Genomic DNA, 22,101 nt, shown 5'->3' on the forward strand with positions numbered 1-22,101 from the left:
AGGACGGGCCTTGGAGCGCAGCCACCGGCTTTGTCCTGGATGGATTTTTTTTTTCCTCCTGCCCTTTTCCTCTTCTTTGTTGCTCTAAAAGCGCTTCAGATAAATGTTTGCTGCCTCCCTGTTATTTCAGTAATATCAAGCTTTGCCACATACAAATTGCAACGTCAGAATCCAGAAGCCACAAATGAGCAGTTTGTGTTTGAGGAGCAGCCTGTACTTAAGTCTATCGCTTTCATAAACGCAGATAATGCTGCTTTTCCAGCGGTTCAGAACTGACTCACGCTGGAGGTCAGATGCAAATAAGCAGACGCTGTTGTTGTGTTTTTAGGGCTTCTTCCTGACCGTGTCCCCGGAGTCGATCATCAAGGTAGCGAAGCACGCCTCAGACAACAACAAGATCTTCTGCATGAACCTCTCGGCTCCGTTCATCAGCCAGTTCTTTAAGGAGCCGCTGATGAAAGTCATGCCCTACGTCGACATCCTGTTTGGCAACGAGACGGTGAGTAAAACCTTATATGTTTGTTCAAATCTTATTTTTTATTTGGAGCTAATAGGAAATATGTGGGTGCATCCAAAGATTTGACAACATCTATTTCAAAGGACTGAACACATGTTCTCTGTGTATCGTCACACGAATGCCAGGTCCAGTGTTTCATTCCCCTCAGTATCAATTTAAGTCCCCAGTCATTGCCGGCCCATAAAGCGATGAATAGGAAGCAGCCCTGGAATCGTTCATCTCTATTGCATCACCGTTGCACGCTGCCTGAACTATCGATTCCTCCGGGCCCCGTGGAAGCGACCGGCTGCTCGGAGGTCAAGCTGTGGTCACGGACTGTGGTGGCTGCAGCGTGTCCTCTAACAGGGCAGCTCTGCAGCGCCCCCGAGGGCGGCCGCGGACCGGACCGGACCGGACCGGACCGGACCCGCGACTAAACAGAGCCCCACGCGTCTCGGAGTTAGACACGGAATTGGAAAGGAGCCGCTCAGCATTTGAGGATTTATTGCCGGTGCCGACCTCAGCGTTTTCCCCCTCTCTGTCCTCCCTTCTACTGTACATACGCGCGTCTCTCGCGCTCCTTAATTGCTGTGAGCAACGATTCTGTCTCCCCAACCGAGGCGTGCGTTTTGCAGGCGCTCTGCATTTTCGGGTGGGAGGTGCCGCACAGTGGCTCTCTGGCTCACACCTCCAGGCGTGACCCCTTTAATGACTCTGGGTAATTGCAATGCACGTTTGTTGAGGGAGATTATCTTTCGGAGGCTGTCAGGTCTTGCTGTCAAGAAGTGAGCCCAGCGGAGTCCTCCACACCGAGAGAGTCAATGGGAAACAGGGCAGATATTCAGCGCTCGGCCGCCTCAAGCTGCGAGGTCTTCCAGGGTCTATATGGGACTAATGTCTGTTCAGAGTGTTTTGACTCCCGTTGGCCTTCGACTGCGTTGGCTGCAGCGGCGAGGGAGTGGGGAATGACTGCTCGAACAGTTAAGACCCAGACCTCCCATCGCGCACGAGCCAGACAAGGTTGGCGGTCATGCAGCGGTGCGTGGTGAGTGACAGGCAACAGGGTCGCTGACGCCCTGCCCCCCCCCCCCCCCCCCCCCCCCCCCCCCGGCCCTCCTATCGCCTCAGCCCCCGTCCCCCGGAGTGATGGATCAGCCTCAGCCCTCCGTGCTTTCATAACACGTCAGTGACAGTGGGGATCACGCGGGCCGACTCCTATAGCCGTGCAGAATGCGCCATAAGGGGAGGCTAATGTGTCTGCCTGTCGCTGCCTCCCTCTCCCACACGCACTGACTCACCGTACGCAGCTTCACACACTTGGGAAAATATGTTTTAGGCAGCTGTAAGATCTCATGTTTTGAAAGTGACTAATAGCAATTTTAGGCAGGATTTGAATTTTTTGACGGGCGAGGGCCGCGTGACGTGCCGCGGCCGGGACGCGCTCCCCCTTTGATCGCTTTCAATTCCGCCGCTCTCCAAAAATGTCAATGGGCTTCATGTCTCCTCTTTGTTTTCGCCTGCGTTTGATGATGAGACGTCTCTTGTTTTTCCTGCCTCTGTGGCTCCATCCTGCTGCTGCTCGCTTGAAAGCTGGCATCGGCGGGCCTGGTCCAGCCTGGTCCGGCCCGGCCCGGTCCGGTCCATCGGCGGCCTCGCGCCCATATAACAGCCTCCCGTCCGTCCTGTAATTACTGCCTTTTCGGGACACGGAGTCGTGTCGGCTCCTTCGCCGGTCGGGGGTGGAGAGGCTAGTTACGCCGGTCCCTGTGAGACGGCGCCCACGGAGCCGCACAGACATCACACGCTACTCGGCGTAATTGGCAAACATGTCGCGTGATAACCTGGGACCGGCACCGGCCTAATTGAGTCCTCCTGTGCTGTCCTCCTCTGACTACCTGACATGGAACCCAGGGCATTACATTTCCCTCCATTTAATGGCTGCAGTTAATTAGGCCCGAATGAGGGAATCATTACTGCAGGAAAAACCACATGCCAGTGGATTCGCCGATAAAATTAGCCACAATTTGCTTTTGCTATTGGAGCACAAGAGATAAACCACACAATGGGGCTGCGGAATTCGACCATTACCGGAGGATTTGTACTGTGGAATTCTAGACGTATCATAGACAAATGGAACGATTAATCAGGACTGAATTAATCACCCTGACTGAGCCAGGATTCATAGCTTTCTCCATTTACTTCATTATTTGTGCATTTTTATGTGCGAAGGTTTTAAGACGTGCTCCTATAATAAAACAGGACCACACATGCAGGAGGGAGCTTGTTTTTTTTTGCCCGAGCAGCCTCCTCGCTGGTCTGACATTAGCATCGGCTAGCGGCGCCGCGCGGAAGCGCTCGCAGGGCGCTTATTTATCTGGGTCCCAGCCTCGTCTTCCGCAGACAGCCATTGTAATTGAATACTCAATAGGTGAGCCATTTAACAGAAGTGGAAATGGCATTCAGCTATGTATTAATGTGCTTTGCCGAAGCAAAAGGAGCCATCATCATTTCACTGTTCAAGCTGTTTTAAAAGAGCATTTAGCCGCCATCTCTCCAGGCCGCGAGAGCAGAATGACACGCATTTCTTCCTCCTCTGTACTTTGCCCGAGCGCTCCTCGCCTAATATTGTGTGTGGTTATCGCGCCTATTTTCCCCCAGCCGTCCCTCAGCACTTCTCCGTGATCTAGGTGGAGGGATACAAGCAGCTCTACAGAAGGTTATTGTCATGAAAAGCCCCTCAGGCGCTCTGGCTTTCAGCCCTGCTTCGCTCCATCTGCATGCAGTGTGTGTGTGTGTGTGTGTGTGTGTGTGTGTGTGTGTGTGCGTGTGTGTGCGTGTGTGTGTGTGTGTGTGTGTGCAGGGGGGGGGGATCTAATGATTTTTCCAGGACAGGCTGAAGTGGGTGTACAAGTGTATATATACGCGTTTGTGTGGATGGAAAAAGCGGCAGGCGGAGGAGATGCACGGCTCCTCAACATCTCTGCAGATCCGTCATCTGGCTCTGTTTGTTCGATGGACTGCCTGGAAGCCGTATCTCCGCGCCGAGGCCCTGTTTATCGCCTCTGTGACGTGAGCGGGGCCGCGTGGGTGACGGCGGAGCCTCGGTGGCTCACCCACGGCGGACTCCATGCGTTTGGGGGAGAAGATCCCGTCTCACGGCCTGAAACAAAGAGGTGCGGGAGCCAGATTAGCGTCTTAGCACCGAACATGAGCCATTAACCTCCATGTGTTCATTCACAAGGCCCCACAGGCCAACTGGGAGGACGGACACCGGACCGGTCCGGGTTTTAATTGAAGGATGAGTCACACGGCTTCCGCTCGGCCGCCACAGTGCGTTGACCTTCAGCGTGATGTACAGTCAGCGAGTCGTGTGATGAGTCACGGCGCACATTAGCTCGATTCAAAGGTGCCTTTATTTGTATTTCTGTTATTGTTTTAATATTAGATCAGCAGATCTCACCCTCAGGACCAGGACCTTCCATGTTTAAAAACAGCAAAAAGAACGTTACTTCTGCATAAATCATTTCTTTCTCATCATTAGTCATTAGTTGAATTATTTGTGTAGATACAGCTGGTGGCGAGGAGTAAAAAGGAGCGCATGGAGGCCACGATAGGTTCATGAGAGGAGATCTGGCATCAGAGACGAGCCTGTTTGTGTCTCATTGGAGTGAAGGGAGTCGGCACCTCTGCAGCAGCGGCACTGACGTCCACCTCAACCTTCAGCTTCTAGGTTAAATACTTTTAATATAAACATCACAAGCACTTAATGCAGCGGCTATGCACACTGCGAGTGCTACACTCGAACCATCGGCCGCGTGCCGGACCCAGTGCAGTGTTTTTCCTGGCCTGCCGGTTTGCACTGTGGGAGCCGGCGCGGCTCCAGAGGAGTCCGGCTGACCACTGTAATTGTGCTGCACTGAAGCCGCCTTCCTCCGACCTCTGGATTGAACCATGAAATGTTCGAAAATGCCAGGGTTAAGAGAGGGGGGGCACGTGGAATGTGAGCGCATAGAGCATCTTTAACAAGGAGGCGGACAGAACGGCTGGCCGGGGCGGGTCGGACCGGGTCGGACCGGGACCGCGGGAGGAGAATCATCACGGACGTGAGAGAGGAGACGTCGCCGCCGAGCGGATCGATGGCGGCCGGTGCTCCTCCGCCGCAGCAGGAGAGCGTGCGCGATGGTCCTTCCTCCACCCAGAGTTTGGCTGCTCGCGCCCCCCCCCCCTCCCCTCTCCAATCCTCTTATCCACACAGAGTTGGCGGGAGGACCGGCCTTTGTCTGCTCGTGATTGTGTTCCCACAGTCCGGGCTGTACAGTCATGTTTTCCAGTGTCATTTGGAGGACTCCTCCGTTCTCCTCGCGCTCAGACGGATCTGGAGGAGGCGACAACAAAGACACAATCGACATGCGTAACACACCCGGCCCCGATGCTGAATTAATTGTGCTCGTGTCATAGATGAGGGGACCTGTGGATTCGTTTTCAGAAAAAAAAGCCCTGTTGTGTGAGATATTGCACCTATAAGAGTTGGTGGTTCCCAGCGTTCCCAGTGTTCCCAGTGTCATGTGCGTGCATGCATGTGAAAGGGCTGCTGGCCTCTCTCCATCTCATGCCACATCAGCCGACAGCACGCTGGACACCATCTCAGTATTTGTATGGGCAATTTATCCAAAACTCTCGTGTCCCCCGAGCACACAAATGGTTTGAATTATTCCGAGAGCATTTTTTTTCCCTCTTCCCCGGGTTTTTCATTGTCTGAAGCATTTGAGTCCCTCCAGAGCAGATCTTTGTTTCTCATTAGGAGGTAAATAGAGCAGGCCAAATGCTCATATGTTTATTATACACAGGAGGGAATGGTCACTGTTCTCAGCAGTTAAGTGTAAAAAAAAAACATTTTTTAACCTTTCTTTGCAGAACGCCTGTTGAATCCACTGCTTAATAATGCTCCACAAAGAATTTAGGCTAAAAGTTAAAAATAGCAAATGTATAATTATCATCTTCAACTACAAGTCGCAAAACAGCTGCAAAAAATATTAAGTATGCATGAAAATAGGAGAATAAATAGACTAATTACATATAAATGGGAGCAAAATTGTAAAAAAACATATTTTGAGATGAATCGATTCAACTCAATACATCCACGACTAAAAGCAGTCATAGGATTGGGAGACTGAAGAATTCAGTGAGATGGACCTCGAAGCATCCAACTCCTGGACAATCAATAAAACTTACAGCAGCAACAGTAGAATTCCACCCGAGAGCAAATTCCGTTTCTCCGTCTCGAGCGAGTGATCCAGGTGAGTTTCGGGGTCCGGCTCGCGTCGCAGCGCCGGCGGAGTCAAAGTAGACACGAGCGTTTATCTCCCGCTCGGGGTCATTATATCCACGACCTCGCCTCGGAGTTAAGAACTCAGGGGTCACCCACGCCTGAGGACCAGGAGAGGGAGCGCCGCTCGCCGCCGGCTTGACGCCGGGCACTGACCCCTCGTTTGAGCCCACGGCTGAGATGTGCGATAGAGGCCCCGGGTGCCGATAATGCGCTCCCCTCCGCACAAAGCTGCTCCTGCAGCCGCCGCGGCCTCCATTAGCCCCAGCGGAGCGGCCGAACGGCTCCCCGCTGCCTCCGAGGTCGCACGCTCCCTCCCCGGGCCCTTGTGCAAAGCCTGCTTTCCCATGCAGAGACGCTGTCAGCTGGGATTTTTATGCGCCGCGCATGTTTCCGGTTGTTTAACCTCAGGACCAGCGCTGCAGGCGCCGCCGGCGTCCCTCGCGCCTCCTCCCGGGGTAGAAGCGGGCGCGGGCCGCCGCCGGAGGTGCGTAATGGACTGGCAGCGAGGGTCCTGTGGAAATTGGTCACGCGAAGGCTTAGGTTAGCGCCGCTCACGCTTTCAAGTTTGGACCGGAGTCATCAAAACGGATTCAAAGGGAAATGTCCAAGCAATTTGGATTCTGGCTCCATTTTTCTTTTTCAGAAAGCATTTTTTAATTGGTGTGAGCTTTCAGGCAGCAGGGAAATGGTCAAACTACTAGTATGCAGGCGTTAAGCTTTTCATTATGAGGATCTTTGCATATTGCAAACAGGTGATTTTACTACATTTCTGGAATAAACATATAGTCAAATGTCTAATTTGTCTTAAATCAGAGTCAACTCTGATCCCTGAAACGCTCCATCGCGTCTCCAAAGCGCGTGAACGTCTTCCAGTGGCGTTTCGCAGGTGACGCTCACCTCCGTGGGCGCCAGCTGGAATCCGCAGATGCACTTTAGCAGTTTGTTCACGCTGCACACGAAGGGGCTCAAATCCCGTCCAAATCCCGGTACAGCAGATCCACGCGGGCGCGCGTCCGCCGCTACGGAGGCGATGCGGTGGAACAATAAAGGAAATATCACAGGAAAAACATCATGCGGACTGTGTGCAGCTGCAGCGCAGAGGACGCAGTACAAATGTTGATGTTTATGCATCGGACTGACACGTGCTCGGGTTTAATGGGCAAAGTTACCAGGACGCTGCAGTTTACGGCAGCACGTTATATAATGAGCAAACTGTAGCTTGAGGCGAGATGAGAGTTGAAAATGAATTCCGCGCCGTGTTCTGCACGAGCCACTACAAATGTAAACGCCGCGTCTCAATAAGACGCCATCTGCGGCGCCGCGGCCGCCGTCGCGCGGAGTCGAGGAGGAAATAAAGGCGTTTGGAGGTGCATGCGTTTAGCAGGTGTTCTCGGCGTGTTCACAGCTTTTCGGAGCAGCGCTGATCAGGAGGCGAATTTGAGGCAACGCACGCGGGAGCCAGAGAAAAAGCCTCGCATTGGAATCCAGCGCGACTGCGTGCGCGTGAAAGATGTAAATCTGTCAGTAACACGGAAAGCGGCGCGATCACACCTAAATGTAAGAAAATGACTAGGTAGAGACGCCGCTTAATGGCCTGGTAAGAACTCCAACCATCAGAGGCTGTGGAGTCGACGCGCCGCCCTGGAGCGCGCGTCGTGTTTATCCTCATGTCGGGGGGATGTCACGCTCCGGTGGCTCTGCTGCATTCTCCTGGGAGCCTCACGAGGCCTCGGAACAGGTGATTTATTCCTCCTAATCTGTCCTGCACAGGCGCCGGTGCCCCCCCCTCGCCCGGCGTGAGTCAGGTCCATCGGCTCCCGTCATCTTATTAATAATCACCGATCGCCTCACGTGCGTCTGAGGCGGTGGCTGCTTCTTCTGCCCCGTGGCCCCGTGGCCCCCAGTCCGCGCCAAGGACGCCGCTAATCCGCGCCGGTGCCGCCGCGATTAATAATTCAGCCGTCCGCCCACCGGCCTGTAATGGTTGCTGCGGTAATCTGGCAGCGACGGCTGGAGACGGACGCCAGATGTTGTTTTGGCCGGGGGTTTATGACAAGCTGCCGCACCCGCATGCAGGTGCCCAAGGAAATATGACGCACGCGACTGCTCTGGTCTGCGCGTAAGTGGTGATAATTGGCTGATACGTGGGAGATTTGGTGACCTGCGGCGTTGGTCTTGACTGTATTCTCCTAAATCTGTGTCTCTGAAATGAGGTCTCATTGGAATTCCCAGACAGGAAGAAGAAAAACAGGGGTGTTGTTGTAAGCAACTTGTCAGGGCTATAGCTTCCACCCCCCCCCCCCCCCCCCCCCCCCCCCCCCACACACACACACACACGGTGTCAAATACAATTCAATTTCTGCCTCGGCATCGGCGCGGGCTAACGCGGTCAAGCAAATGCCTGTTTTCTGAATGGCCTGAGGGAGTTACGCTTTTCAGCTTATCAACTTTTATTAACCTTAGCACTGAGGTTTGCTCTTTGATTTAGATTCTTTGGGAAACAAGAAAATTGGATTTTTTTTCCTTCCATCTCTCACTCCCGCTGTGACATGTGCTCAACAACTTGTTATGACTAAACGCTTGCTTTGCTGCGTTACCTGCATTATATTAGAGTCAATAACTTCTCCCGTTTCACTTCTTGTCTTTCGGGCGCTTTTATGTTGTTGCTTTTTTAAGTTTGAACGCACTTTCAGGCGATTTGAATAGTTTTGTTGTGTAACATCTTGTATTTACATAACACCAGCAGACGTTCTGCTCAGGGGTCGGTGGAGCCCCAAATCGGAGCTCAAAGAATCCCAATGATCGGTCGCCGCCTCAGATAAAGTCTGAATGGAGATTCAGCCGCACGGGGGACGTTACAGAAAGCAAAGCACCACCTACTGTGACGGCACAGACTGTTTCAGGCCTGCCCGGCTCCTGTCACTTACAGTGTCAAAGAAAACACAGCGTGAAAACTGCCCCTCGCACGAAGTGTGTATTTTGTCTTTCATTTTGCTTGGCAAGAAATGGTAGACCCCCCCCCCCCCCCGACTGGGCTCTGGATTATTAGCTTAAGCTCTCTAAAAATATCCCTTTGACTGTTTAAGCCTCTGACAGCAGCAACATCTCACACATTCTGATAGCTTTATACTAACTATGGCTGCAGAGGGCTCATGCACTCATCCTGCCTTGTTATCTCGTACCTTGTTTGCCCGAGGAGGGAAAGGAGGAGAGCGACCCCCCCCCCCCCCGAAATCCACAACGGTTCCCTCTGCTTTGGAACCCGACCCGGAGCGGATCATCAAAGGCGAGCGCGCAATCACGGCAATCGGCGAACAAACGAGATGCTTTTTTCGGGCGCGAGAGGATTTTTGCCCAGATGTCATTTCCAAGCACTCGTCATTGTCGGCGACAGCTGTGGGAGCACATGGGCCGTCGCTTGAAAGGCGGCTACCGCAACGCACCAGAGCGCCACACGTCGAGTGTGCAACACAGGCTGAAGCATAAGGGTCTGGAGTATTAATGGCGACAATAAGCCCCTTATAGAACGGGGACTTGGACTGTCTGTCATTGCAGCTTTATTAGCATAGTCTCAGTAATTGCTTATTTACCACCATACAGTATTTATCATAGCAATATATTAGGTTAGCTGAGCCTGTAGAACGAAATATTTTTGATGCTGGCATTCATAACAGCTCATAGAAATTAATAAATTCCTAAAAGGGATTACACTGTACACATGTGGCTCATAGACATTGCTTCAATTATCTTTTCTTCTTCCACCCACGCGCTCTCGAAAGGCTTTTCTCACAAATATTATAGCTGCTAACTAGAGGGAGATGGAGGGCGCGATAGAGGCATGTGCCGCTCAGCAGCGCCGCCGTTCCTCCAGCCTTCATTCATGTGTCTCTGTTAAACGCTCCGAGATGAAATATCGCTGTTTTGACAAGGCATTTTCCGAGCTGCTCGCGTCCCGGCGAGATGCCTCGCGCCGGCTGGTGATGGAGCGCTCCGGAGGAGAAAAGTCAATATGCGCTTGTAAATAAATGAAAACAAATGTGAGACCTAAGCCCGTGATGGATTGGGGAGGCGAAGGGAGGAGAAGAGAAGAAAGGCTGCTCACCTTTGCTCATTATCAGACGGCTCCTTCGCTACGCGGCTAATTGACTAGCCTCCCCGCTAGTCAGAGGGGCCGGAGTGACACGTCGCTGCCGCTCGGACGCCGGGAGCCCCGACGCGTCCCCCCGGGGACCTGTAACCTTATTGTTCCGTGTCATCTCCTCCCCTTCTATTTGAGGACCAGGCCGCCGACCTCCCCCCAAGGTCACGCAAACACCGGCCCCCCTCCTGCATGTAATTGGATTATTTGGAATCGTGGCGTCAACTTATTGCCCCCGCGCGGGGGTCAAAAGTGAATTAAGTGCACAAGGTTGTCTGTCATGATTTGCGGCACGGTTGCGAATGGACAAGTGAGAGCTCCTGTCATCATCAAGGATACACATCACTGTAATCCTAACAACCACTGTGTGTAACTATTGGCCTTTTCTCCCGACATAAAGCGTCTTCTATCAAACTTCTTTTTTCCGTTACTCATCTTCCTTGGAGGAGATGTTGCTGACAGCCTCGGCGACGCCTGACCCGCGGATCAGTTTGCCGGTAACTGATAGCGGCTCACACTTGAAGGGCTGGACACAGTGTAGCAGCCGGTAGACAGGCAGAGCAGGGAGATGAGGTCAGACCCCATTGATTCGCCTCAACGTCGTAATAAGACATTGTTGGTTCCACTTTTTTTTAAATGCATGCTATAAAACCCAATCCCAATGCTCTTGAATAGAGGATGAAATGAGTGGAAACCCGTGAGCGTGGGACGCTTACAAGCATAAACGCTGCCTTTAACTCGCACCTCGTTGGAGACCAAAGCAGCATATACTGTACAGCATCAGGGGCCGAGCGCCCGCAGCGCCGGGGATTCCCACATACGGCGTTCATGGTTTCAGCGGCGGTTTCATGGCTGGAGGCTGACGTGGTGTTATCTCATGCCGCTGTGGTAAGGCGAGATGAAGTGGGGCAACAGATTAAACGGGTGGGCTGCGTGCCTATTAAATCAGGAGCTGGCAGAGCGACGCCAGCTCAGGTTACTCGCTCCGGAGTGACAGCGAGGAGCGGAGGGAAAGCAGATGTCTTTACTTCTGGTCTGGAGTGTGACATTATGCTCCGTTTGTGACTGTAATTAACTGCTCATTTGTTTGTGCTCTGTCCTAGGAAGCGGCCACCTTTGCCAGCGTGCTGGGCTTTGAGGTGAGTTGACCAGCGATTGCACACTAAACAGATCCTAAAGGTTTATTTTTTGCTGATAATGAAGTTCTTTTTGGACAGTGATTGATGTGCTATTATACTCTCCAGGCCTTGCAGCAGTTGCTATGGAAACCTGGCAGTCGTCATGGTTTCTTTGTTCAGCCAGCTCTCTGTTATGACGCACTCTGCTAGGTCTGCACCCAACATCGCCTACAGATGTTATTTATTGAATTTTGAAAAGCCTCTTGGGAAGCTGAGAAGTTGGGCATGGTTTCAAGCCTTTCTCTGCAGGCTCGGGGCTCATCAGGTTGCCTGGTTAAAAAGCTTCCTCATTATCTTCAATGCTCTCAGGGATGATACTGTATGTCTCCCCTCACTGCTATACCATTACGCCACACTAAAGCACACTGTAGTCTTTTAATAACCAAATTATCGCCACCTGTGGTTTTAGATTATGGAAATGAAAATTACAGTGCTTGTTCCCCCATAGAAGCTCCAGTGTTTTTTAAAGAGGAGCTATCTCTCAACTGTAAGCGTCTATTTTTGCTTGCGTTTTGCATATTCCTTGTGCTGCTTTAAAAACGTGAAATCAAAAACACGAGTAGCCAGTGTGTGTGTGTGTGTGTGTGTGTGTGTGTGTGTGTGCAAGCGCGTGCGTGAGTTTTTGAAAATGGGCTCAGGTATTTTAAGTGCCTTCTCTTTCAAAGGTAGCGCTGCCTTGAATATGGCTCTGCTCTGTGTGAATAATTGTCATCCAGAATCACTAACGGTGTGATCAACGTGACTGGAATAGAAATGCAATCCTGATGGCAGTGACAGGTTTAAGAGAGGAGAGGGGATAAAAGCAGCAAACGTGGTGGTGGTGGTGTGTGTGTGTGTGGGGGGGGAGCCTCCACTGGAGAAAAAAAACAGCCCACAAAGGGCATGTAGACTTTCCTAGCAGTTACAGTTCTTTGACATTTTCCATGTCAACCTGATTTGCCAGAACACTACAAAATTGCGTTGGATGAATGTGATTTCTCAGATAACATCCGGGGTGTGTACTGTACTTAGTGCATTTCTAGGTGGTCGCAGTTCAAAGAGGTTTTCTTCACAGCTGTCTTTTCCTTTCGCCTGCTCCTCTCAGACGATTTCACTAGTTGTACACTAGTAGGGCTCCATCATATGTGTGCATGTGCCTTCAGCCCGAGGCAGAGTTAGAGGACGGTTCGTTTTAGTGGCGTGTGCTTAATATCAGTTTCGTATTTGCTGGTGCACCAGGACAACGCAGTCTAATCATATCAGTTCCTGCGCCGACTAAACTCGGAGCTGTCATTCAGTTGTACTACAGTAAACAAAAACACCAGCGGAGAATAATTGCTGTCACAAATCCAATGGGCGGAAGTGTGCCGCTGTGTGAAGCCGGACTCTTTTAAGGCCGCGGAGGTTAATTTAAATTCAGTAATAGCCCAGTTAATTGGTCAGTATGGCTCTTTTGAGGGGACGCTGTAATTGGATGTTGTTGCGGTTTCCGCTCACTGGAGACGCGGCAGGAACGCACTGTGACCGAGCTCACAACCACTGTTATCATCACATTATGGGCGACGGGAAAAGATGACGGCAGCGCTTCCTCGCCATAAATACTGGATAAGAAGCCCGCCTCCGGACCAGCAATTGGCCCATCTGAACGCGGCCTCCTGATTGGGATCTGTTTCCTCTAAATGCCCAGAGAACGGCCCGGCGTCGCCGCCGTAATTGAATCTCCTCGCGGCCGCGTCCCTGCTCCCTCGCCGGCATCAACGCGCCAACGCAATTTAACACCCTCGTAAAGCTTTCATATTTCACGCTTTGCCGACTCGCGTCCGATCAATCGCCCCACAATCGTAAATATCGCCGTTTGTCAGCGGCGCGCTGGATTGATCGGATCATTTGTCCATTCATTTGTTTCGCCGTCACGCCGTACGTTGTTGTGCCGTGGGAAGCATTTGACGCTTCTCCCGCCACCTCTGGCCCCCAGAACCTTTTAGCTCCTGAACCTGAGCAGCGCGCCTTTTTTTATGTCCGCGAACATAAAACCAAGGGGTGACAATGTGCCGCAGCCCTGTGCGGTTTTGCATTCAGTGTCTGGAGGAGTGCTTGTGGTTACGTCCAGTCACAGTGACAAATTGCCTTTTTTTCCAGCGTCGCCTGCTAACGGCCTCTGTATTAACCTCGCCATTAGCACTTACTTAGAGTGTTACACCCATTTTTCCTCAGCCCAGGCTCTCCCCGGACCTCTCAGGGCTGATTAAAGGACGTTTGGGAAGCATTTAGAGGTGTAAAAGCTCATTGGTTTGAGTGAGCCGGCGTGGCTGCTGGTATTGGACTGGAGCCTATCTATCTGATTAGTCCCATAACCACAGTATTTGCTCACCCTAAAGGTGCTTGACTGTTAGCTTTGATACACATGCTAGAGGTGTCTATGACCCTTAATGCTGGCTCCTCGGTGTGCAGTATTACAGAAAAGCAGAGTCCACCCCACTGTGAGGCGGCGATAAAGACATTCCACCTGCTCATACTACATCATGATGAGTTAATAATAAAGTAGCACTGACAGGTGTGGGTTTTTTTATCCCTCTCATGATCAAAGGCAAGCACTCCGGAGAGTTTTGTCGTCTCCAGGCGAGAATATCCATTCTGTGCAGATGCTTGGGAGAGATGGCCTGTTTCAGGAAGCGAGTGATACAGTACACGCACCGCCTATCCCTTCAGCTGGCAGACGCGGCTTCATCTGACGCGCGTACATCTTTTCATTTCACTCGGGGAATACGATATTCTAATATTTTGCGGCTCTTGTGTAACTGCGCGAAAGCATCATTGAGCGCTCATATTGATCTGTTCTCAGGGGGGGTTCATAGCCCATCTGCTTTCATTATCACCTTGATCCCGTCTGCCGGGGTTGGGAAACGTCCGACCTCGCCGTCGCACTTGAGGCCTTTGATTAACTCCTCACAAATTGCTCTTTGTGATGCGCCCGTTCGACGTTACGCATTCACCCAGGGGCCTCGTGTTTTCGCAGACCGACGACATTGCGGAGATCGCGAAGAGGACCCAGGAGCTCCCCAAGGAGAACCCGGACAGGCGGCGAGTGGTGGTCTTCACCCAGGGCAAGGACGACACCGTCGCAACCGTCGGTAGGCCCTTTTCCACTTCTGTCCGTTCATCCAGGCGCGTTTTCACTTGAGCACCACTTGAAAGCATCCCAACTTTGGCCCCTTTTGGACATCTTTACCCTTTACTTAAACCTCATATCTCACAACTGCAGAACACAGCCTTAAATAGATGCTGGAGCGCTGACTGAAAAGAGCCGAATACTATCAGTAATTTCTTTGAAGTTAACCTCCAATATTGACACCAGATGTTAAAAAAAGCACGCTTGCACTACATTCTGTCATTTCGGAGCATAAAAGAAGTGTGGGGGATGCAGGGAGCAGGCATTGATTTGTGAAGTACTTCTAACTTTGTCTTGGACAGACTCCAGGCCAGTCCTCAGCAATTTTTATGCATCAAGTCTTATATCCTGGCCTTTTCGCTGTGAATTGCTGGCAGAGTAACCTTGATAAGAGGTCGACCACACTGGTCCTCAAATCAATCCAATTTCTTTTCATACTGGGCATGTTTGTTGTTAGTCCGACTTTAAAAGACAGTGTCGTCCTAAGTGAGCAGGGGTTGGAGGTTGAAGCTTTGTGGGACGAAGCAATAGTCTCCGATTTCTTTGCCTTCGTTTGGCGCCGCCGGGTGTCTCTCCTTGTGTTCAGACAGAGAATGGGGACAGATGGCCTCAGGTGAGATCTCCCAGCAGCAGGACACTGCCTCCACATGTGTCCAGTGCTTACCCCTCATACAGTGAGTGAGGGTTATTTGTACAGTATGTCGCAGAGGACAGGCCAGAATTAACTGGTTCTTTTGTGTCGGGACTCAAGAACATTTTCTTATAATGGAATTAAATGTGTTTTTGGTCAATATTATTTTATTAACAGCAGGTATAAATAAACCTTTTCTTGCATTTGTTCATGTTGACCTCATGAACTCACTTTAAAGTGAAGGCATGTCCAGGTTGAGACCAAAACAAGAGCTATAACATTCAACTTACTGTAAAAAAAAACATCAATTTAAATGTCTGTGTTTGAAATGCTTTTAATTAGTATCACATCAAAGCTCGACATGACACACAAGAGACAAATTGCATGTGATGTGCACAGTAATGTGTGATATGATCAGTTCAGTCATGTTGTGTGTTTTCCACTTCTTAGAAAAAATAAATCACTTCCATTGTGAAGCGTTGCATCTTCTGACATCACAGCACTTCAAACACACATAAATAGCCAGGATATGTAAATGATGGGAACAGATTTGATAAAATTGCAAATTTCCTGGAGCATATCTGCAAGAAAGATGGTCTGCCTCATGCAGAGGGGGCGCGATGACACGCGAGGCGTGGGCTTCTTAATGTGCAGTACATACATTATGTGTATGTGCATCAGATGAAACACCCAACTTTGAATTTGCCTAGCAATTCCTACTCACATAACAAAACCATGAGACGCGAGTCATCTTCAAGTCAATAAATGTTAATGTTGAGTTATTGCATTAATGAATAGAATCTATTTTAATCCAAGAGGCTCATTTGAATTTTTGTTATTTAACTAGAGCTACTAGAAGTGATTCTCCTTTCATGATAGTTTGAAAAGAATTCTCTAAGCAGCGCTCCAACAGGAATCCATCCATTGTGCTGGAGGTGATGGATAATTCCTGCCTCCGCCTCTCATTGCTCCTGCATGAAGACAGAGCTGCGTGCCTCTGTGAACTTTATATAAAATACATGATGAATGCAGGTGGGATGAAAGACAATGTGTTTCAGATGTCATCTACAAAGGCAAACATGATAAATGTCATTGACTGTGCTATCATTGCGGCGGCGCAGTTACAGTAGTAGGTGCAGCAGTGCTGCCGTGTGTGTGTGAGTGTGTGTGCGCGTGGGAACATCGCTATTCATCCCAGCCAAATAAATGTCAATGTAAAAAGAGAATTAAAGATTTTCATTTCCCAGAGGCGGCGCTCTAATAAACTTGATCTCTCATTTTGTTTGCAATTTGTCCTCCTGTCAGGATTTGATCATTCGCCAGCCTCTGCATGTCGTGTTAAACCATTTTATAGTGATTAAGGACGGGAGAATGCCTCCCCCCATGGTATCGTTCTCCAAAAAGAGATGTCAATTTGTTATTGTTCTCGTCTCCCTGTCCTTCATTGGGAGCCTTTCATCACGCCGCTGCTTCAAACGTGCCTTTTTAAGAGCCGGGAGCAGGGGGAACGGCCCTTTATTTAGCTGCCACTGCCACTGCTGAACTACGCCGCGGCTTTTGCTTATACACCCATTAAAGCAGTAATTAAGATCATTGTGCCCTGAACCTTAATGGTGAGGAGATCTAATAAATGATCATTCAGCAGGGGTTGGCGCTCTAATCGCTGATAAGGACTTGATAAAGGCCGGCTCGTTTTCTCAGCGAGTTTTAGGGCTCTCGGGGGGACGAGGCCAGCACATTTCCACTTGGAAGAAAAAAACTAATCTATACATGGTGATCACATAAGGTAGAAGGAGACGCGCAAACACGGCTACGAGGCAGAAGCTCTGTAGTCGTGGGTTTTTTTCCTAGATGGGTCATTTGTCATCACCACTGAAGTTAGATTAAATGCTGCAGAATTATTTTAATCACTACTCGAAGACATTTTAATGCTCTGCTAAGAAAGCGGCGCGCTTGTGTTTCATACTACATAATAGACGAAGTCAATTAACAGCCTGCTCTCTGAGTCGGACCTCTTTTTTCTCTTGGCATCTCGCACTGAAGTGTTTTCTTTCATGTGCCTCTAAAAGGATAGTGGTCGCTGCTGATCTTTTGCCCACAGTTCTCGTAATTATAGGCAGCGTTTACTTTTTTATTTTTTCGAACCGAATTGTGAGCAAAGATGCCGGTTATGATAAGGAAGCAGATTGAGTTTCAACTTGATCCGAAGCGGCCGCGTTTGCCAAGAAAGCGGAGTTTGGCTCCAACGCGACAGGAAGCGCTCCAGGAAAAGAATCCACCGAAGTTTTCTCTCGTGAAGATGCTGCCGTTAAACTTTGACTGCCACTAACAGTCGCGTGGAACTGGTCGAGGCTTAAAATGCTCAGTGATCAACGATGAAAGTTGAGTTCAATGACCCGCCGGGCCTCCGAGCACCTGCCACAGGTGAGCGCAGCGCAAAGAGAAGCGGGGACTCATTCAAAAGCGCTCCATATGCTCATTTTCCAATAAAGCCCAGCTCCTCTTATTTGCATGTACAGTCGCTTTTTGTGCAGGGGAGCGTTTTCAGAGCGGGTGTCGAGCCGTGAATTGGCATTGTGCAACAGAATAGCCAATAATAAATGACTTAATTGATACTAATTTCAAAGAGGCGCCCGTTGAAAGAGTTTCTTAAGTTTAATCACTAGCATTCAAGACTTGTAATGAGGGAATTATGAAGAGTGAATTAACAAAAGCACACAATTACAGCTCGCTGAAAGGAAGCCTTCCTTCACGTTTATTGTTTTTTCCCTGCACAAGTCACCTGTCGCAGCGCGACCGGCGCCAAACTCCCACGTGTGCGCCCCCAGTCTGCTGCTTCGCCTACTTCCTCAAACCGAACTCAAGAAGCCGGAATATGGTGGCGTTCCACGACAACCGCGACAACAACAACAACAACAACAAAGTACAGCGGGGAAGCGAATGTCATCAACCTCATTATTCTGAAAGTCAGCAAAGTGATGTTTTCAGTTCGTCTACAAGCCAGTATCAACAGAGTCAGAGCGTTTTGGCAGGAGCTGTTTTATTGCTATTTCCACTGCAGACGTTGCCAAAGGGATCTCTGTTACAGATGGCCGGGGAATTGTTTGACTGTAACTTGAGTTAGCATGTCAGTCGGATTTAACAATTTGTATCCGTGAGGTGATGTGCACTTTCCCCCCAATGCAGAACACGAACGGCCAAATGCCGCGGTCGCGCCGTTCGAGGAAGCAGCGCCGGCCATTCAGACGAGAGGGCGACGGAAGGATTGGCAAAGTTGTAACGATCTATCCCACGGGGACCATGATTTTCGTTTTACTGCGTTTCGTGGCAGTTCATGAAGCGCTGGTGGAAATTCCAGTCTGGACCCAATTGGGGGACCTTCACACGCCACACGTCACGGTTCTGATGCCATAAGTGAGACGTTGTAAAGTTCTACTCTACCTGGCAGTTGTTTTATTCTGAAAATAAGCTAATTAGGCAAAGTATTGGAGGATGACTGAATTCTAAAAAGGCTAATTCTGGAAAACAGAATTTACAGGAAATGAGTCAGAACAAAAATAAGACACAATGAAGCCAAACGTGTCACCTCTTTCAAAACAATCCAAAAACAGAGCTGTTAATTTCCACTGCATAACAACGGGTCTCACGGCTTCCGATCTGTTTGTTTAATGAACTTTGACACCTTCCGCTGCCGCGCCGTCACCACGACGATCATCACCCTCCACGCGAGAGTTCACCCGGGTCCCTGACGAGACCTCACCGAGGCGGCGGCCGGGCGTTGTCGCGCGTCGGACGTGCGGCTGGACGGTCTGTGGCGAACGAGCGCGTTCGGCCTCGTGGCTGCGCGAGCGCCACCGCATCTGACGGATCCACTCTTCTACCCGCGTCAACTGACAAACTGTAATTTATTATTAGCACATTTTCCATGTGCGATTAATCTTTTTAAGAGGGAGGAGGGTTCGTCTGTGGCATTAATTAAACAAAGTCGTTATGCTGCTAATTAGATGATCCTAAAAGGATTCATGTCGGTCTGTAATTTATTATCAAAGTGACAGTCAGCTGCTTGGCTCAGGAAGAGAGAACGTGTCATTATGAAAACACACTGGACTCTTTTTATCGCCTGCGTCTGACCTGTAATGTCATTTTCAGCCACAACTCCGGGGAGTTGTGTCTCACAGTCGTCTCCCTGACATCAGGTGTTGAGCATATGCTCGGCTGCAGGTTGTGTATCTTTCGCCCTGTAGGACGACGACAGAAATGTACTTAAAAATTGATAAGGTGGGGTTTGTGCAGCTGACACTTTCTGAGGCTCATTGTTAGATTAGCAGGGAGCCTCATTAGACGGGGTTTTTGTAGTTTTTCTCCCCTGCTCGTGTTCTTCTTAAACTCCCAAGCTTTTGCTCTCAATAAGGGGTCTGTCAGCCGCCTCGTGTTCCTTTTATCCACACGTCAGTCTTTTGTCTCCTGCACCTTTTTTGAAGGTTCACGTCGGCACCAGAGCCTTGGATTGTTTGAAGATTCTGCGTGTGGTTTAGATTGTTCTGACATAAGTTGCTGATTTAATGTCACTCTACACCTCAAGACTTTGTCATCTGGTAGATTTTTGTGTCTGCACCCCCCCCCCCCCCCCCCCCCAACTGGAAGTCTCTTTGAAGTGCATATGCTACTGATAATTGAAGCAGTATAATCCATTGAAGATAATAGAGAGGCCCCCATTTAATGGATTCCATTTTGAACTGAAATGAGTCACAGTAACTGTTATTGCATTGTTTTTAATTCATCAGAGCACTCACCTAAAGCTTTCTAGACGCCGAGGATTAGAGCATTTGTTCATTTGTTGCTTTTGGTGCCTTTATTTAAGGCCACCGTTGCAGCGGATCCACACGAATGCCTTTTAGTGTAACATGTGATTCACCTCGTCAGCGGTGCTAGAACAAATCCATTTGTGTGTTGATGGGAAAGATTGTTATTATTGCGCGAAAATGCCACGGACTCCGCAAACGTTCTGAGTCTTTCTGAAGTGTTTCGTGGTTTTGAGCATCAAAACAAACTATTAATGAATTCACCTCCTGGAACATGAATGAGGATTTTAGACTTTGAGCAGCGACATGTTGAATGTGTTATATTTGCTTCTTAGATGCAAACAGCTGAGGCAGATTATTATTAATATTGCAGGTTTGTCGTGGCAGCACTTGAGATAATCCATAGATTATACATAGTTCACATTGTTTTAAGTGAATTGCTTAACTGTTATACGACACTAATTATTTAGTATGTATGTAGTTAAAGTCGTTATCTTTTAAGTTATTAATTGGACTTTTGCTGCAGTGCAAAACCCAAATGAGCAGTTATTCTAACTAATTATAATGAAGCCTTGTGTGAAGTGACCTATGAAGTTGCAATAAAAGAAATAATAAGGCAAAACTTTGAAAAAACAGTAAAGGAAACATTATTGGTGGGCTTTAATTAACAGCCTTCCTGTGTCCTGACCACAGGGGAGAAGGTGACCATGTTCCCCGTTCTGGACATCGACCAGAACGATATTGTGGACACTAACGGAGCAGGAGACGCCTTCGTGGGAGGTACGACATGAAAATTACCCTCGGCACAGCATGGCTTCAGTGTATTTTCCCAATTAACCTTTGATACTGACCAACTATGTCACGTAGTAATGTCTCCAGATTATATGAGCGTGACATTTAGCCTGCTGTTTTTACCCTGTATGAGCTGATCACAGCGCCACATAAAACAGTCGTCATTTGAGCCGTGCAGAGGACCAAACCTCATTTTCCCATTTCCCAGCAACCATTAGCGCCCGGATCAAATTAATAGCAAGCGCTCCCCAAACTATTTTGGGCCAAATGGATGATTCGGTGTTGACCCGTGCTCTTCTTTCCCAGGATTCCTCTCGGCGTTGGTCCAGGAGCACGCGCTGGAGGAGTGCATCCGGGCCGGGCACTACGCCGCCCACGTCATCATCAGACGAGTCGGATGCACCTTCCCGGAGAAACCAGAATATCACTGATGCGCCACATCTCATTTCCATCAAATCCTTGTGAATGTATGCTCTGGAATTTTTATGTACATTTTTTTTCTATTTACAGCAACTGACTGACTTTATGTGACTAAGTGCAGCAACATGGATGCATCAAGCTCCAATGTTTTAATACAATTGATCCAATGTACTAGCATAAAATATTACAGTAATATGACTGTGTTTAAAGGAGCATTCCATTTAAAATCTGTCTACGATTAGAAACTGAACCTGCAGGTGGAGATCAACAACAAGTTGTATCCCTATTCATGCTGTTGCTGCACTTAAAAGGTAGCGGCGTGTGATATTTTGGCTAAAGCTGCAGACTGGACGGGCGGACGAGCGCATCATCCCGCGGGATATGTTCCAAAAGTAAGATTTAAGTTAGTGTCTCGCTCCTTCACGGAGGAGTCAACGATCAATTCTAGTCGTGACCCAGAGTCAAGGCCGAAAACAAAACAAAAAACACTCAAACTTTTGCAAACCTCTCCTGCAACTCTATTAATCATTAGGCTCAGAATGTTATTGCTTCACCAATAAACTGCTAATTAGACTCTTATGAGTTATGAGGATGCAGCAGCGTGGCACAGAAGTGGTGTGTTTGGCAGTGAAGCCCACGAGTGTCATCATTCACAAACTTTTTACAGCCTCCTTTCAGGCCTGCAGGGGCTGAGTGCTGCCACATTATGCACTACAGAATAGATTACATTTTCAGTTGAGTATTACTTTAATAAGAAGCTGTGGAGATCATGAATTGGGTCCCGTTATCTGACAGTTTTAATGAAAAGGATGTTTTTTTTGGGTTATTACACAAATAAAACGGTTTAAAATACATTTGACATCTAAGATGAAACTACTTCGCTCGGGTTTTGACGTTGAAATTTGTTTCATCAGCCGCCAGCGTTTCTTTAAATAAACCCCCCTCCGAAAATACAAGAACTCCACAACACACAGGACTTGTGTGTTCCTCTGTTATTCGGGGCGACGCGCGTCCTCCAGCCTGGCGTCCTGGCTCCAGTCAGTCACGCTGTCGGGCACTAGCGGGACTCTCCGGGTCTGGGGTCTGCACAGAGAGGCTGCAGGAGATCATTTTCCTCAGTTAGGGGATTAGTGGCTGCTCGTCGTGGCCGTCATTAGAGGGACCTGA

The 22,101-nt window shown here is 49.3% G+C and overlaps 1 protein-coding gene across 3 annotated transcripts in view; it reads left to right on the forward strand.

The window, feature by feature from the left end:
- Positions 1-21,788, forward strand: part of adkb (adenosine kinase b) — a 77,829-nt gene extending 56,041 nt beyond the window's left edge. For all 3 annotated transcript variants that reach the window (XM_029134645.3, XM_055504280.1, XM_029134646.2), the window contains 5 exons: positions 329-499; positions 11,067-11,102; positions 14,137-14,251; positions 20,416-20,502; positions 20,821-21,788. In XM_029134645.3, the coding sequence (XP_028990478.1) occupies positions 329-499; positions 11,067-11,102; positions 14,137-14,251; positions 20,416-20,502; positions 20,821-20,945 (534 nt within the window). In that variant the 3' untranslated portion in view covers positions 20,946-21,788. The remainder of the gene's footprint in view (positions 1-328; positions 500-11,066; positions 11,103-14,136; positions 14,252-20,415; positions 20,503-20,820) is intronic.
- Positions 21,789-22,101: the final 313 nt, after the last annotated feature.

The sequence above is a fragment of the Betta splendens genome, chromosome 19, assembly GCF_900634795.4.
Source record: "Betta splendens chromosome 19, fBetSpl5.4, whole genome shotgun sequence".
In the NCBI taxonomy this organism is placed as follows: domain Eukaryota; kingdom Metazoa; phylum Chordata; class Actinopteri; order Anabantiformes; family Osphronemidae; genus Betta; species Betta splendens.